The 17,661-nt window shown below is 36.1% G+C and overlaps 1 protein-coding gene across 4 annotated transcripts in view; it reads left to right on the top strand.

Moving 5' to 3' along the window:
• Positions 1-17,661, top strand: part of ESF1 (ESF1 nucleolar pre-rRNA processing protein homolog) — a 63,365-nt gene that overhangs the window by 19,413 nt on the left and 26,291 nt on the right. For all 4 annotated transcript variants that reach the window (XM_034639768.1, XM_011223997.3, XM_011223996.3 and 1 more), the window contains one exon: positions 2,611-2,772. In XM_034639768.1, the coding sequence (XP_034495659.1) occupies positions 2,611-2,772 (162 nt within the window). The remainder of the gene's footprint in view (positions 1-2,610; positions 2,773-17,661) is intronic.

The following is a 17,661-nucleotide window of genomic DNA, read 5'->3' as shown; positions in this document are numbered from 1 at the left end:
TTTATTTATAGCTTAATATTTTTCATAGCTGTCTTTTGGTTTTCCTTTTGCATGTGTGTTATTTTTATGACCTGAATGTCAAATAAAATTCTTCTTTAGTATTAACATAGCACCATTAACCCTTAACTTTCTTAGGTCCTGTGGTTGGCCTGTCATCATTTCCTTAGACTACTGAAGATACTGTATCATTTTTCTGAGTTTTTCATAAAGTGCCGCTCTTGAACTATGCTGTACACATGGAATGGAAAATCATGCTTAATCACTCTAGTTTCTTTTTTCAGACATCTCATATTAATAAAACCACATAATTTCTTAGGTATTTAATAGTCTTTGAAAAAGTATGATTTGCAAGGGTAGTTATGTTGGGCACAAAAGCCTTCTCATTTTTTTAAGGCCTCAGTGGCTGTTGCTGTTAACATTTTGGCTTTCTAACAATTGAGTGACCATTTTATTTCTAGTGTGCCCAGAAAAGCTAAGCCCTTTTTCAAATAGCCTTTGAAATATATATACTGATTTATCTGTATGTTCTTTTTATTCATATGCCTATATGGTCATTTAGCACTTTCTAAAAATTCTGGATAGTTTTTCTTCATTAGCAGCTCTAGGTTAAAGGAAAGAAGAGAACATGTATACTTGTGAAGATTGGCTGTATGTTAACAGTTTTCTTTGATTGGTTTGGGAGAACTGACCTAGATTTTAAAATGACATTATTGGCATTTGGGCAAAAATGTATTAATTTGTCAATATATTCTTAAGATCTTGGGCCGTCTGGTTTCAAATCCTGAGTTTACCACATAGTAGAGTTATATAGGTTAGGTTTCCTAAGCCCTTTTCATAGCTGTGAAATGAGAATAATAATAGTACTTGGCTGATGGTTGGAAAGATTGAGTTAATGTTCATAAAGTGCTTAGCATACTACTCCATATCATATGTTTTTATTTCTAGAACTTTAAGAATTAATGGCTTTTTGTTTGAAATATACTACTCATTAAGTTTTTAAAGCATGCATTTTTCTTCAGTATTTTAATTGATTGCCAGTTTACTTTAATCTGTAATTTAGTACCTCTGATAGATACATTAGAATATTTGAATGCCTTAGAGTTACTAGATGTTCCTGGTGTTTATAAAAGATCATTGCAGGGCTTCTTACTATTGGATTATTTTTTTTTTTTCATTCCTTATATAGTATTAAAGCTTTCACAAAGTATCGTCCTTGAATTGGAAAAAACAGACATACATGAGTTATCCCATATTTTAGAGCTTCAGAAAATAAAATTTTAGTACTGGAAAAAATCAATTTAAAGTAGGCCATCAGAGACTTACCACTAAAATTTCAACCTGGAAGGAGCTTGCTTCTAATTATGTTTTCAGAAGTAAGCTTTTAATAGAAAGAAATACATTGCCATTTTGTTAATGTGTTCCTGATGTTTTATCCATTGAATTACGGGATACATGACAGAATTCCATCCAACATTATTTTTGTGGCACAAAGCACAAACAGGAAAAAAATGAATTTCAGCTGTTTGAGTGAAAATATAAAAGTGTGATAGGATGGAAAGAATGTTCTGGACTATTTTTTTATTCATTTAGAGAAAAAAACTATGAAAACATTTACTTAACCAGTGCTTTTTCCATGGCACCTTTTTAAAAATGTGAGGACAATCTTAACGTTGATGTTTGACAGCTAAATGCTTAATGATGTTAAACATTTTTAGTGACCAGTTAACCATAGCTTATAGAAGAGAGGGTCTTCCTTATGCTGCTTCTAAATTTTCCTTTACCAGGGACATTTAGTCAATTCAATAAGTCTGTATGTTTTGCATTAAAACCCAGGTTCTCAATTTATGTTTTTGACTTGGAAAATTACAGTGGAAATACAGAGCAAACAAACTTTTCACGTGTTACCGTTCTTTGGTATTTGTTGTCCATGAATTTTATATTGTTCCTTTGTATTTAATTATTTTTATAAAAGTAGGAAATGGAAATGTGGATATTTTTCCACACAGGGATATTAGTTGGATTAATTTCTTATTTATTCACTTTTATTCTCAGTGTATTATTGAGATCCTGAGAATAAGCATACTTTTATTCACCATCAAATGGGAAAGACTCATTGTTTTGGATTTCAGGGAGCTTCCTTTATCTGTCTCTTCAGCATAAACAGTTAAATCCATGTATGAAATGCATCCCAACAATATTCAGTCTCCTTTTAGTGACCATAACATTTTTAAAGCCAGTGTGCAGATGGCGGAGGACATACAGAGGGATAAAATGCTCTCTCTGCTGTCTTGTTTATAGGGAAGAGAAAGTCCAAGGATGTTGCATGTCTATAAAGTTATTTTGAAACATGAATTTTAATAAAAAGGGAAATTCCCAATATACTGCTTAGACAGTGCTAACTTATATTGCAAGTGAATTTTATTATAAACAAGACTAAATGCTTTCATCTAATTCATTTAATATTAAGAAGTTTGTCTGATTTTGATATTCTGTTGTTGCATTTTATCTGACAACGTTTTTTAGAAGGTGCTATAGTGATTGTGAGATTTAAGTACTGGATTTAAAAGTCAATTATTTCTGTGTATTAAATGAAGTTGATTTTTTTATTAGGTGATGATAAAGTCAGTGTGGAAGAAGATGGGAAAACAAAGAAAAGTCAGAAGGATGATGAAGAACAAATTGCTAAATATAGGCAGCTCTTGCAGGTTATTCAAGAAAAAGAAAAGAAAGGCAAAGAAAATGATATGGAAATGGAAATTAAGTGGGTTCCAGGTAAGAATTAGATACTCATTAACTGTTCACTTATTTTTCTTCATTTCAGGATGTTGAGTGCATTTTAGATATGAAGGAAAAGAACATTAACTCTTGGAAACATAAGCCTAAAAAAGTCTCATTTGCCAGGAATGTTTTTGTGTGGAAGTTAACATGGTATTTGCATACATCATTTAATTCACTTAAGGACTCGTGTTCTAGACTCTTGCCAGTTTTTTCCTGATTGGTTTCTTTGATTTACTAACTACAAATTATTTCTGTCCATTTATGAAGGTAGATCTTTCCTAGGTTTGATTCCAGTATTCTCAAGATATACCAACTTGAACCCAGGCACCATGCATTCTAAGATCATTAAACTTTTTAAAATGTGTGATTCATAAGTGAACTTTTCTCCCATAACTCCTACTAGACCTTAATTAGCAAGGTTTCACTAGCACAAAATATGTAATACATAGTTTTCCATCTCAGTTTGCTGTGAAGAGTCAAAGAAGTACAGCATCATAAGTGATTTTTATAACTGCCTCGAAAGGCACCACAAAATTTTTTTAGAGTAGTACAATACTAATTAAATTAAAACCATGTCAAAGCTAAGCAAAGATAAAAACTAATGTAAATGAGGATTGTTTTCTAGCATACCCATTTTTTTTCAGCAACCTGAGCAAAGCAGCATGTACTCTTGGAACCAATATTGGTTTTGCAGATTACTGCTGTTTACATACATGTGTATCTTTTTTTTGAATTTCAGTATAGATAACGTGGTGTTACATTAGTTGCCGGTGTACAACATACATGTGTATCTTTTAAAGCTAGGTAGAATTTTTGACAAGGATTCAGTTCTTTTGCCACAATTCAGCTCTAAATGAAAGAATACTAACAACTTGCAGGAATATCATTGCTTAAAAGTTAAGTGTTCTATATATAGTTATATCCGTTTCTTACAACTAGTATGTCTTTTCACTGGGAATAAAATGTTTGCATAGATTTTTATTTTGGGGCGTATTTTGATATTTGAGAGTTGATTGTCTATTGTAATAGATTTCCTAGGGTAGACTCATCTCCTGCATATTCCTGTAGGAAGGTGGTACTGTGTTGTAGCCCACTTGTTTTAAATGTTTGTCCTTTGCAGGAAGTGGTGGTAAGAAAAAATGAAATTGGTAGTAGTATCATCTGAACAATGGTTGGGAGAACTCAGTTTAGCCTGGAGAGGAAAAGTCTAAAAAGTGACTCACTAGTTATTATCAGGTACTTGCAGAATGAATATATTAATGAAGACTTCATTACTCTTACTACATCAGAATTCAGTATTTTTGCCAGTAACTCACAGTTGAAGGAAAGTAGAGTTCATGTAATATAAAGAGGAATTCTCTTCATTAGAATTGTCCAGCAGAAAGTCAAAGAGGCTGCTTTCAGGGGTTGGGTGCCCTTTGCAGTAAGTCTCACAATATGGTGGTATTACCATACCACTCAGGGATGTTTGTGAAGCAGTATTTTACTTGAGGTCCTTTACTTTATGATTCCAAGGAATGTTGAATTCTGTCTTTTAAGTCAAGTATGTTATAATTGCAGTTTAATCTTAGAATGAGCTCATTGAATGAAGTTTTTTTTTAAAGATTTATTTATTTTTGAGAGAGAGGGAGACGGAGTGCACGTGCGTGCTGGTGGGTGGAGAGGGAAAGGAAGAGGGAGAGCAAAAATCTCAAGCAGCCTCCCTGCTCAGTACGAAGCCACAGCAGGGCTCAGTTCCATGATTTAGATCATGACCTGAGCCAAAACCAAGAGTCGGACGCTTAACTGACTTAGCCACTCAGGTACCCCCAAATGAAGATATTTTAAATGAACACACAAAAAAAGAAGAGATTATTTATTTGACAGAGAGAGAGAGAGAGCGTGCGCACACAAGCAGGGGGAGTAGCAGGCAGAGGGAGAGGGAGAAGCAGGCCTCCGCACTGAACAGAGAGCCTGACACAGGGCTTGATCCCAGGACCCTGGGATCATGACCTCAGCCAAAGACAGATGCCCAACTAACTGAACCACCTTTAAATAAACACTTTAAATCGAAGTATTCAATTGACTGAGGAGGCAGATTTATAATAAACTTGATGGAGAAGTTTTATAGCAAATATTTCAGCTTTGTCAAGTGGACCATATCAAACCTTTGTCTATGTTAATACAGTTATATAGGGAAAATACAAAGTAAGTGATAGTTATACTTGTATTTATAACTGGAAGATATAAGCAATATAGTTTTCCTGGGATAAACCTCATTTGGTCATGGTCTTTTTTATATATTCCTAGATTCAATTTAGTAATATTTTGTTAAAGATTTTTCCACCTGTGTTAAATGATGAGTATTTGTCTATAGTTTTTGTGTTTTGCAGTGTCCTTGGTTTTTGGTGTCAGGGTAATGCTGACCTCATGATATGAATTGTGAACTGTTCCCTTTTCTATTTAGCAGTACATTTTTATCTTGACTTTAATTTCCAGATATAATATTATTGTTGCAGAAAATATTTTGAAAATGAAAAATTATCATCTGTAATTCCACTACCCTAATTTAGCCACTGAATGATTAGTAGGATTGATTTAATTTATCATTTCTCTGTTGTTGAATACTTAATCATGTTTTTAATCTTTCATTGCCATAGATTTATGGCATTGGGAAGAAATGTGACTAAAGGCCATTAGCGATTCCAAACCCACAAATACCAGTATTTTCTTAGACTCTTCACATTCATCACCAGCCAGTAATTGACTTGCTATTTTAGGGCCTTTTACTTTTAAACAATTTTTTTTAACAAAGATGTCTATCCTCTCCCTTCTCCATTTTAGAAATGTCGGTGCATGTAGAGAGCAGTCAGACCACAGGGAAAAGCTAATGCTAGCAGTCAGCCTCACTCAGTAGTTAGTTATGTGACTTCCTCATTCACAGAGCAACTTGACATATGCTGTGGATCAACCTGTGGTTCTCTCACCAGCTGTTAAAACTACCAATGTTAAAACCTCAAATGTTAAATCTCAGATGCCAAGCATCTAGGATGTTACAAATAATCTATAGCTTTTTCCATATTTTGAAATATTTTCATAGGATAGCTTCCCAGAAATGGAATTACTAGGGAAAAGCACGAACACTTTTTGTGTCTTGAGATTAGTGCCAAATTGCTTTCCAAAAGGGTTGTACTAGCTTATAATGCCTTCAGCAATAGGTAGAAGTGCCAGTTTTGTGGACTTACAATCAATACTGGGTATTTCTTTTTTTCACTGCTAATTGAATAGAGGAAAATTGATATTCTGAAATATATGTGTTTTGTAAGTCTTGCCATAGTGTTTTTGAAGGCCTCAGTTAAGGTTTCACTATCTGCGAATTTTGTATATACATGCACACAAGTATGTATGTGCATGTGTGCACGTAAATGTCTTTTATATACTACACATGTTAAATGACATAAATGAGCTAATCTTTCAGGATCTCAGTTTGTCTGGAAGATGGCACTGATAATACCTTTCTTGCTGAATCTGAGATATTTATAAAGGTTCCTAATAAGCCAGAGCATTATTCATGTCATATGTGTATTTTGGTGGATTTGTGTCTGACAAAATGTGTATTCCCAGTAACAGTTATCCTGAACCTCAGGACTTTTATGATGCTATACTTCAGTAAACCACAAAGGGTCACTATGAGATTATACTGTATCGTTCATCAGTTTTTCTGTGGCTTGATTTCCAAAATATTAAGCTCTTCAGAAAAATAACTACCCTTAATCACTAACACTTGTTGGAATATACTTTGGTTTGGTTTTTAAAAGGAATTTTAGTTTAGACTATTTAAACTTCCTGTCTTTTTACATTGGATTATATACCATAGTAACATCAGGAATTTAATTCCTTAAAGGTAGAGTATTAAAGGAGGCAGATAACAGGTACATAAGTGTAAAAGCTAGAATAAGCTAGTCTTTCTATTGATATTCTAGTTCTTTATAGGAGTGTTATCATGAAATCACATTAGTTCGGATTATAAATAAGTAAAAATGTTGAATTATGAGATTTTAAATAAAGTTCTAATTCAGTATTTTGATGTTAGTAGAGTAATATTTTCCATCTCAGTGTGTTGCTGAAAAGGTCTCCTGGCTGACTCAGTTTGATACATAGTAAGGTGATGCATGTTGGGCCTTCATCAGTGAATGTGCCTCTTCAGGGAATTTGTAACATACATACAGATAAAGGATATTCAGTTTTATCTCATATATTAAATAACTTCTCTTACATTAATAGTTCAAATTAATTTTTTATTGTAGATAATACAAGATATTATAAATAATATCTTTGAAATTCCATCCTGAATATGAACAAATAATGACATGTTTCTTTGCTTATAATTTTTAAAGAGACTAGATATGATAAAAGTCCTCTTTTTCTTAGTTATCTTTGGTTTAATAGATGCCAGTGAAAAGGTTATCTGGTCTTTTTTTTCCTCAACATCCATCAGTAACCCAACTTTCCTTTAAATACTTATCAGGCACCTCGTAATGCCAGGAACTGTTCTAGACACAGTGTGAAGAAAATATAAATCCTTGACCTCATATATCTTATGCTCAGTTGAAGGGGAGACAGATGAATCTAATAAAAAAAATATTTAAGCAGAAACTAGTAGAGGTCAGGGAGTGAGACATGTAGAGAAGAGTGTGAGAGCAGAGGAAATAGTAAATACATGGCCCTGAAGCTGTAGTTCATCCTGTTTAAGGAATGGCAGAGAGAACAGTGTGACGGGAGTGAGTGAGTGGAGGAAAGAATGATAGATGAGGTTAGAGCAGTAACATGAAGCCAGATCATGAAGGTCTTTTAGGTTATTTTAAAGATTTGAACTTTTTCTCTGGGTGAGGTAAGAAGCCATTGGCATTTTGAGCTGATCTGATCAGCTCAAAACAGGATCACCCTGGCTGCTGTCTTGAGAGTAGATTAAGGTAGGAGGTAAGGACAAAAAAGAAGAAATCAGTCACGGGGCTATTGCAGTACACTTAAGATAACGTAGATTGTGGGTGGAATAGGTTTGCAAAGGAACCTCAAAAATTCTCTTTTGGACACATGCTAATTTTAAGATGCCTATTAGATATCAAAATAGGCACATCAAGGAGACATTTGGATCTACAATTTAGAGTTCAGGAGAGAGCTCAGAACTGGAGATCTAAATTTGGGGATCTTCATTGTCTAGGTCTCTGGAAGGTAAAGAACACCAAAAGAGTGAATATAGGTAGAAAAGAAAAAAGGTTCAAAAACTGATCCCTGGAGCACTCCAGCATTTACAAGTTGAGGAAAACATGTATTATCCAAAGGGCTGGGAAGAAACTACCAAAGCTACAGGAGGAAATTCAGCGCTATAGGATATCCAGAGAGCCAAGTGTGAAGAAAGCATTTCAGTGAGAAGATAGGTCAATAAAATACAGGCTAAGAATAACTGGTGTGGAGATCATCAGATCATCAGTGATTTTGAACTGTTTTGGTGGAATAGAAGGGATAAGGTTAATATGGGTTCAAGAGAGAATGAGGAGTGGAATTGGAGACAAGTACAGACAACTCCTTTTTCTAAAATATTTGCTCAGAAGTTGCAGGCATTGTGACACTTCATCCCTAAAAAGTACTTTAACATGTAACTTCCAAATACAAAGACAGTCATCTATATAAGTGCAGTGTTGTTAATCACACTAAGGGAATTTAATATTGATACAAAAATAAATGTCTTGCTCATTCCCATAATACTCTTTATAGTTCTTTCATGGTCCAGTGTCAGTCAGCTTTATAGTGTCTACTGTAGTGGCTTATAGAATATCCACAATCTGAATTTGTCTGATTGTTCCCTCACAGTTAATTCTGATAAAATGTTTTTGGCAAGAATTCTCCATAAACAATGTTGCGTATTTCCCATTGCCTCACATCACAAAGTCCCTTTTGCCAGTTTGTCCCATTATTTGTGCTGTTAATTTTGCTCACTCAGTTAAGAAGGTGTCTGACTATTTTTCCACTAAAGACACATTTTGTTTTTGGTAATTGGTGAGTTAATTAGTGAGTGGGGTGTGTAAATATCCTCTTTCCCAACATTTTTTCTGATGCCATTGGCATTCTTTGATGATCCTTGCTCGAGTCAAGTTATACCATTCATTGCAAAATGCTGATTTTCTGTCATTCCTTCTGCATCTATTAGTTAGCATCCACCCCTTTCTTGAGTTACCATGCACTAATGGATGGACAGATCTTGAGGCATTTTCCTATAATGGGTCACAGGAATGGGAAAGAAACTGGAGGAGAAAGTGAGATCAAGAGAGCATTTTTCTTTCATATGGGGGAAATAACAACATGCTTCTGGGAATGATCTACCAGAGATGAGAAGAAATGATGATTCTATGATGATAACTGTGTTCTAAAGTAGGCAAAAGGAGTTGAAATATTTTTACACAAGTGGAGGAAGTGGCTTTTGGTCCATTCACATGGCATTTCATTGTAACAGGAGAGAAGGCAACGAATATGGTCACAGGATAATGGATAAAAGCGGTAGTGAGAGCTTGTAGTACTCTTCTGTTTGCTTGTATTAGTGAAACAGGAAGGTCATCAGCTGAGAGCAGGAATGAGGGAGGAGGTAGAGATTTGAAAAAAAAATAAGATATGAAATAGCTGTTCAGGAGAGTGGTGAAGTGGGAGATTTAATAGTATCGCTGAGCAGCAATAAGGGTGCACTTGTAGCTCATGGTCTTGTAAAGTTAGATGAATCAACATAATTATATTTTTATTCAGCCACATTTAATGATGTGCAACAATGGAGTAAGGAGAGAGTTGGATTAATCCAGTTTAGAAGATTTGTCAACTATGACCAAGCAAGAGAGGGGCAAGGTTATATGCAAGGGGTTGATTGTAATGATGGACCAAGGTATCTATGTTGGGTTAGGAGGAAAATGAGGGCACATTGAGCGTGAGGGATGGGGAAGAGGTGAGAGAATTGTTGGATTGCAGGTCCCTGTGAGACATAAGATTAGGCTTGGGATATTAGAAAAAAATGGAAAGATTGGAGCTAGTGTTTGGGGAATAGGATACTTGAAATTAAGATTATGATGGGACTGCAATTTTGGGTTATGACATGATCTAGTTATGATTCTGGGAGTGAGTTTCTAAGATGAGATGGAGTATAGAGTGATAGGAGAAGAGGAGATCCGTGAACTGGGAGGCCTAGGATGTTAGAAGGATCAACTGTGTACATACTGCAATCATCAAGAATTATGACAGGGCTTGTAATGGAAAGAGCATAAGTGAGCCAAGGGCTTAGTTCTTTAAGAAATGAGAGGAGAGACTGTAGTCATTACAATCAGACAATGTAGATGATTTAAAAAAATCATCCTAGATGTTTGCAACCATCCTAAGACAGCAGACCAATTAACCTGAAACTTCAAAACATATGGGAATTTTAGCACTGTGACTGTGAACTTCCTGACACTGTGATTGGTATAAAGATATCCTCAAGTTTTGCTTTAGATTTTTTTTTTAAGCTTTTTGGAAAGAAGGGCTTTTAGGTGGTATGGTCTCATAACATGATATTCAAAGTTGGGGGCTTTAGGAAGAAGGGCCAGCCAATGGACTGAAGGTGGCAATGAGTAGTAAGAAAGACAAACTATGGGAGAGAAAAATTAACCACCTAAAAAGAATATAGAAATATAGGCCCCAGGGGAGAACCAGGTTTCAGTGAGACTCAGACTAGCAGGTGAATGAAGAGGATTCTGTTAATATTAATGAATATGTTCATGACTTGTAGAAGGGTTTCATTGCTGAAGAAGTGAGAAATGGGAATGTTTATCACCTTATTAGAAGAATGATTTGGAAGTTGTAGACTTCCTGTGACAGTTTTAAATAGGGTTGAAGGGCATGATGAGATTAGTGCTGATGGTCTTAAAGGTTTATTTACTTTTTTTTTTTTTTAAGATTTTGTTTATTTATTTGACAGAGAGCACAGGAGCAGGGCGGGGAGGGGGAAAAGGTAGAGAGGGAGAAGCAGGCTCCCCGCTGAATAAGGAGCCTGATGCAGGGCTCAGTCCCAGGACCCCGGGATCATGACCTGAGCCAAAGGCAGACACTCAGCTGACTGAGCCATCCAGGTGCCCCTGTCTTAAAGCTTTAATAGTAGTGAGACTGTGACTGTCTTGGGGGAGCTCTTGTTGGGAGCCTAGAGCTGTAGGATACTTTTTCAAAGGAGGCATGGAAGCTAGAGAAGCAGCGAGGTCTCCTCCTGCTGTCTAAGCCAGCTCACTGAGGCAGGAGGTACAGTTGCAGCTCTTCCTTACTCAGCTTGCTCTTTCTTCTGCTCTTTACAGTTGTGATTCTGTGTTCATTCTGCTGTTTGCTATGTCCTTTGTCCTTCCTTTTTTCCCCTTTATTCCACCTTCATTCCTGTTCAGTGTCCCACTGGGAAGCTTAAACACAGAGACACATTAATGATATGTGTCTATGGACATTGTATTATTTATTCTCTATTCAGAAAAAAAGTGCTTTTGAATCGGTTGGGCATTCTTTCTGCTAGGCAGCCCAGTTTCAAACATTTTAATTTTCAGACATCTCAAAACCTGTTCACTATTTACTTTTGGCTATATCAGTATTTCCATTTATTGTCAGGGTATCCACCTTATGGATATATTTGAAATATATTTGAAATGCATTCACAAAAATGTTTTTTTGGTAAGAGCTTTTAAAAATAACCAGATGTTTAAAGTTTTGAGTTGATTGGAGAGGAGAGCATTAAATGGAAAACCTGAACCTTAAAATAAGCTAAAGAATTTACAGTATGCTTTGTATTTTGATGATAGGATAGAAATGAGTTTGCAGTGCACTCTCTTATCTTGTATGCAGCTAGTAAATGGCTAGAAATTTAAAACTTAGGTGTGTGCTCCTTCTTGAATCATCCAGTTAACAGGTTGACTATAAGAGTTTTGTAAGGTAATAAACTGAAATTTTTTACTGTGCAAAAAAAAAAATTTTTTTTGAATCAAGCAGCTAGGGTTATCTGAAAGCATTGCTAGTACATTTTCTCCATAGAGTTGCCAGTAAATGTCTCCCAAATTTCCGGGATTATTTTAAAAATTATTTTCTTTCTTAATAATATTAAGACTTAATTTAAAAGAGCTTTCCAAAAAGCTTAAAAAAAAAATCTAAAGCAGGGGCACCTGGGTGGCACAGCGGTTAAGCGTCTGCCTTCAGCTCAGGGCGTGATCCCGGTGTTATGGGATCGAGCCCCATCAGGCTCCTCCGCTGTGAGCCTGCTTCTTCCTCTCCCACTCCCCCCTGCTTGTGTTCCCTCTCTCACTGGCTGTCTCTATCTCTGTCGAATAAATAAATAAAATCTTTAAAAAAAAAAATCTAAAGCAGAAGTTGAGGACATCTTTATACCAGTCACAGTGACAGAAAGTTCACAGTCACAGTGCTAAAATTTCCATATGTTTTGAAGTTTCAGGTTAATTGGTCTGTTGTCTTAGGATGGTTGCAAACATCTAGGATGATTTTTTTTAATCAGTCCTTCTTTTTTTGCCCATATATCCCATCAGTTGTACTGTTTGCATCTGTAGCCACTATTTTCAGGCAGTAGTACTTTTTTTTTGCCTTTACCATAAATTTATAATCTGCCTGAAGTCAGTTCAAGAAGAGTGAGCTTGTTTCATGTATTATTTTCCCACAGCCATGCTGATTTGTTTGAAGTTGTGAATTCTTTGGTCTCTAAAGCAGAACTTTTGCCTGTTCTATTTGAGGTTGTCCCATGTCATCATTCTATAAGCTAACTGCCTGGCTAGCAAACCATCATTTTTCTCACCCATGTTCCATATATTATTTTGACAGAATCCACTCAGACTACTTACATTGAGCAGTTTCATTATTGTTCTTTTTTTTCCAAAAACTGGAAAATCATATGATCTTAAATTTACTACTTGTACACATAGATTTTTTTCCTGATTTTTTTATTATGATTAAATACATATAACACCATCCTAACCATTTTTTAAGTGTACACAGTTCAGTGGTATTAAGTATATTTATGTTGTTGTGCAACCATTACCACCATCCATCTCTAGAACTGTTTTTCATCTTTGCAAAACTGAAACTATATCCATTAAACAGCAACTCTGCATTCCCCCTCTCCCTTGCCCTTGGCAACCACCATTCAGCTTTCTATCTCTGATTTTCACCACGCTAAGTACCTTGTAAGTGAAGTCATACAATATTTGTCTTTTTGTGATTGGCTTACTTCAGTTAGCATAATGTCCTCAAGATTCATCCATGTTGTAACATATGTCAGAATTTCCGTCCTTTTTAAACCTGAATAATATTTTATTACATACCCCACATTTTACTTATCCATTTATCCATTGATGGTTACTTGGTTTGCTTTCATATTTTAACTATACATTACCTTCTACAAGCAGATATAATTAATTAGACCCCCCCATTTTGAGTTCTCCTTCTTACTTAATTTCTCATACTTATTTTTACATGTTTCTAAATGATCTTTATAATCATTATGCCTGGATCACATTCCTTTGTGTTTCTGATTTATAAATTATGGATCACTTCCCTGATGTTGTGTTTTAGGCTCTTTCTAGTGTTTTGCTATTGTGGATAACACAATAACCTTATATTGGATTTTCTTAGGGTAAATTCATAACAGAACATCTTCATGTCTTTTATCATATATCTTGAAGTAGTTCTGTTAATTCATGGTGCTAACTGGGAAACATTTTTTAATTTATCAGGGTGCCTCAGAAATGCTGATAACAGAGGTACCTGGGTGGCTCAGTTGGTTAGGTGTCCTGACTCTTGGTTTCAGCTCAGGTCATGATCTCATGGGTCATGGGATCGAGCACTGCGTTGGGCTCCACACTCCTTGTGGAGTCTGCTTGAAGATTCTCTCCCTCTGCCCCTCCCCCTGCTCCTGTGTGCACACGCTCTCTCTCTCTTTCCCAAATAAAAAAACTGCAGATACAGGTTTTAGTTAAAAAAAAAAAAAAAAGAAATGCTGATAACATTTTACATAAAATCAAATCTAGCTTCTGCAGTAGGTTCAAGTTTTGAAGCCACGTAAAGGAAAGGGCATAAGTACTTTCTGCAGATCTTTGGTTTGATGCAAAACTTAATCCCACTCTGAGAGCGTATGCCATATCCTTGTTCTCTGAAACATTTGCCAGCCTTTCTCAGTGCCCTTTTGGTTAGACCATTATAGACAAATGTTCACTCACTATAATGCAATGATAATTTTCAGCTATGAGGTCCAGGATAAAGCCAGTAAAATGTCTGTGGCTTGAACTGGTGGCTAGGCAGGCTGAATCTGCCTACTTCATGTGGGAAGGGCTCTGTATTATTCATTTCACATTGACATTGTTTTCCTGATGTAATCTATTAGAGGAAGAGGTTGTAGGGGTACTTTCCTCCATTAGAGTAATCTTCTTTGAGGGTGTGTGGGATAGCACTCATCAAATGGACTGTCAAGAGATGTGTCCTTAGCTTAATATGCTCATTCAGTGACATGGAAAACCTGTATCTGTAAAATTATTTGGCATAGCTTGGAATAGCCTGATCCTATGTATGCCAAAAGATGAGTGCCAGTAATTTGACCTGGGTGAGTTCCCTTTGGTGTTTGGAATAATATGCCTTAGTGGTAAGTCAGAGCATGTACTTTGATGGCATATGCTTCCCTAAGAATTGGCTCGTGTGAAATAGGGAATTCTGTCTGCAAAGGACTTAACCAAGATTTTCCTAAGCATTTCTGCTTAGATTGTCATAAAATACATTTCATTTTCGGTTCCCATTGCTCCCTTCTTAGAAGTATAGGGAGATTTAAAAAATGTTTAAAGTAATTTATTTGGATGCATAATTTTGATCCAGAAGAATTACATTTTAAAATGTTCTTTAGGGGTGGGAGGAGAAATTTGCACCTATTGGATGCCTGTGCCCTATCAGAAACTGTGCTAGGTGCTTTGCAAAAAATTTTACATTAGGGGCGCCTGGGTGGCGCAGTCATAAGCGTCTGCCTTCGACTCAGGGTGTGATCCCAGCATTCTGGGATCAAGCCCCACATCAGGCTCCTCCGCTGGGAGCCTGCTTCTTCCTCTCCCACTCCCTGCTTGTGTTCCCTCTCTCGCTGGCTGTCTCTCTATGTCAAATTAATAAATAAAATCTTTAAAAAAAAATTTTACATTAAATTCTTCCAACAATTCTGTAAAGTGGTTATTAGACCACTGTATAGAAGAAAAACCGAGGCACAGACTTACTCAAGATCACAAAGCTAGGAGCTAGAAGAACTGTGATTCAAACCTTGATGTGTCTGTTGCTCTCCTAATAGTTATTTGTACCCATTAGAGTATTTTCCCTGGACTACTAATTGAGTCTGGGTCCAGTGTCTTCATTTAGTGCTTTTCTCAATCTGCATATGTTTACTGTTGTGTGCACAAAGATACATAAAGATGTTCAGTGAATTTTACTTGAGAATTTTGAGAAATTTTATAAATTTTATAAAAAAACAATAAGCACTTACTGGGGATCATCCAGTATGTGCTTATTGCAGACTTCTCAGGGTGTGGGAACATTCTGTTGTATAGCCAGGGTCACCCCTGTGACAGTGTCAGAGAGGGCTCTCTTCTGATTAATAAGCTGTTCTGGAGGTTAACAAGCAAACAGAAAAGGCAAGAAAGCATTTTGCACAATGTTGAACACTACAGGCTTCTGGGGATGTACATCTTATTAGTTGGTATTCCAAAATTCTGTCTCTTGGGACCTAAGAATGCTTGGCCTGTTACAGATTCCGTCAGTAGATTCTGTCAGCAGAGAATCCCAAAGAATAGAAACAGTGCTTACTTATAAGCTGTGGGAATATTGAAATCCTGAGTTTTGGTTTTTTTTGTTTCGTTTTTTTGGGGTTTTTTTAAAGATTTTATTTATTTATTTGACAGAAATAGAGACAGCCAGGGAGAGAAGGAACACAAGCAGGGGGAGTGGGAGAGGAAGAAGCAGGCTCATAGCGGAAGAGCCTGATGTGGGGCTCAATCACACAACGCCAGGATCACACCCTGAGCCGAAGGCAGACGCTTAACCGCTGTGCCACCCAGGCACCCCGAAATCCTGAGTTTTAATGTTACTTTCATTCTATATTATTCTCATTCTGTAATTTTTTTAATGTTGCAGTAGAGAACATTGTCAATGAAATCAGCTCTGAGTTAATTACAAATGCTGGAAAAGTTGAAAAAGTAAACCTAAAATGATAGTCTGTCAGAGATTCCCCACCAATATATTGATCCCGTTGGCCCTTAGGCCAACCAGAGCCCTCAGGTTGGTTTCCTTCTCTGGTTGCCTCCTCCATTTACTCCAGTGTCCTACAGAAACCTTATCATTTTTTTATCTACCATAACAGGAAAAAGGTGGGCAGGTTATTGCTCTCCTAATAGTGATTTGTGACATCTTTATAGAAGTAGTCAGAATGTATAGTTTACTTATATATAAACTCCAGTAAATGTGGAAGAAAATACTTAGATTGTGGCAAGAAAACTCTAGCTTGAAAAGTTGTTAAATACTGAAATGCTAGGGAGGTTAATATATTTTTCATTTCCTTTTCTTTTTATAATACAAAGTTTTTTTCTTTAATTGACTTAGAAATGCCATTTTGGTTGGACCCCAGCCTCAAAGAGTCCTTATATATTAATAGCTTCTGTGGTCAGAAACTCTTCCAGGGAGGAAAACAGGCTTAGTTTCAAGCCACCAATTTATAGGTGGATTTTTCAAACAGTGTGTAGATTGGGACCTGCTTACAATGAAATTTGAGATAGCATTAATAGTTTACTGTGATTATGAAAAGAGCATAGAGGGCTTGCTATCAGAAAATCTGGGTTCAAGTATTTATTATTTGGATGGGGAGTACATGACAGAAGGCAGGTGAAAGCCATTTTTGCAAACAGTTGTCAAAGAGTAAGCATTACTTTTTTTTTTTCTTTACCATCGGGGCTGGGGGACAAGAAAAGATACAAAAGGCAAACACAGTGAGTTATACAGTTTAAAGAAAAATAATAAAATGAACACCTGTGTACTCAGCTTAGGAGAGAACTTTACCAATGCCTGCAGTCACCTATGAGACTCCCCAGTTACACCCTCTTCCTTCCTCTACCAGAAGAAACTGAAACTAAATTTCATGTTAATCATTCTCTTTTTCTATATAATCATTTTACCACATATACATATATCCCTAAACAGTTTTGTTAATTTTGACCTTTATGAAAACTATCCTCTCTGTATTCTTCTGCTGCTTGCTTTGTGCTATTAACGTTCTGTTTTTGAAAGTTATCCATATCAATATGTAAGGATATGGTCTTTTGATTTTCACTATTACACAGAATTCCACTGTAGTTATATCACATGTCTGTTCTAAAAACAGTGTCTTTGTGAATATTCTTGGGACTTCTCACTTAGAAATATACAGAGAGATTGTCTTGGATATGGGTAGAATTTCTTGGTTGTGGAGCCTACTCACAGAGGTACCTTAACTAGGTCATGCTGAATTGTTTTCCCAGGTGCTTGTACCATTTTAACCAGTACTATGAGTTCCCAAAGCTCTTTATCCTCATCATTAATTGATATTATCAGGCTTTTCAGTTTCTGCTACTTGAATATGTAAGTAGTGGTATCTCATGATTTTAATATGTATGTTATTCTCAAATATTTGTTGAGTCCCTGCTATGTGTGCCAGACTCTCTTCTCTGGAGACAGAACACAGAACAGACCTTTCTGGGGCCCTCCGTTGTAGTGTGTGAGGGTTAGGAGAAAGGGGAGAAAGGGAATTAAAAAACAAATTGGTAAAATAATCAGATGGTGGGGTGCCTGGGTGGCACA

This window comes from Ailuropoda melanoleuca, chromosome 13 (assembly GCF_002007445.2).
Source record: "Ailuropoda melanoleuca isolate Jingjing chromosome 13, ASM200744v2, whole genome shotgun sequence".
NCBI lineage: Eukaryota > Metazoa > Chordata > Mammalia > Carnivora > Ursidae > Ailuropoda > Ailuropoda melanoleuca.
This window is presented reverse-complemented; position numbering and strand designations above follow the sequence as displayed.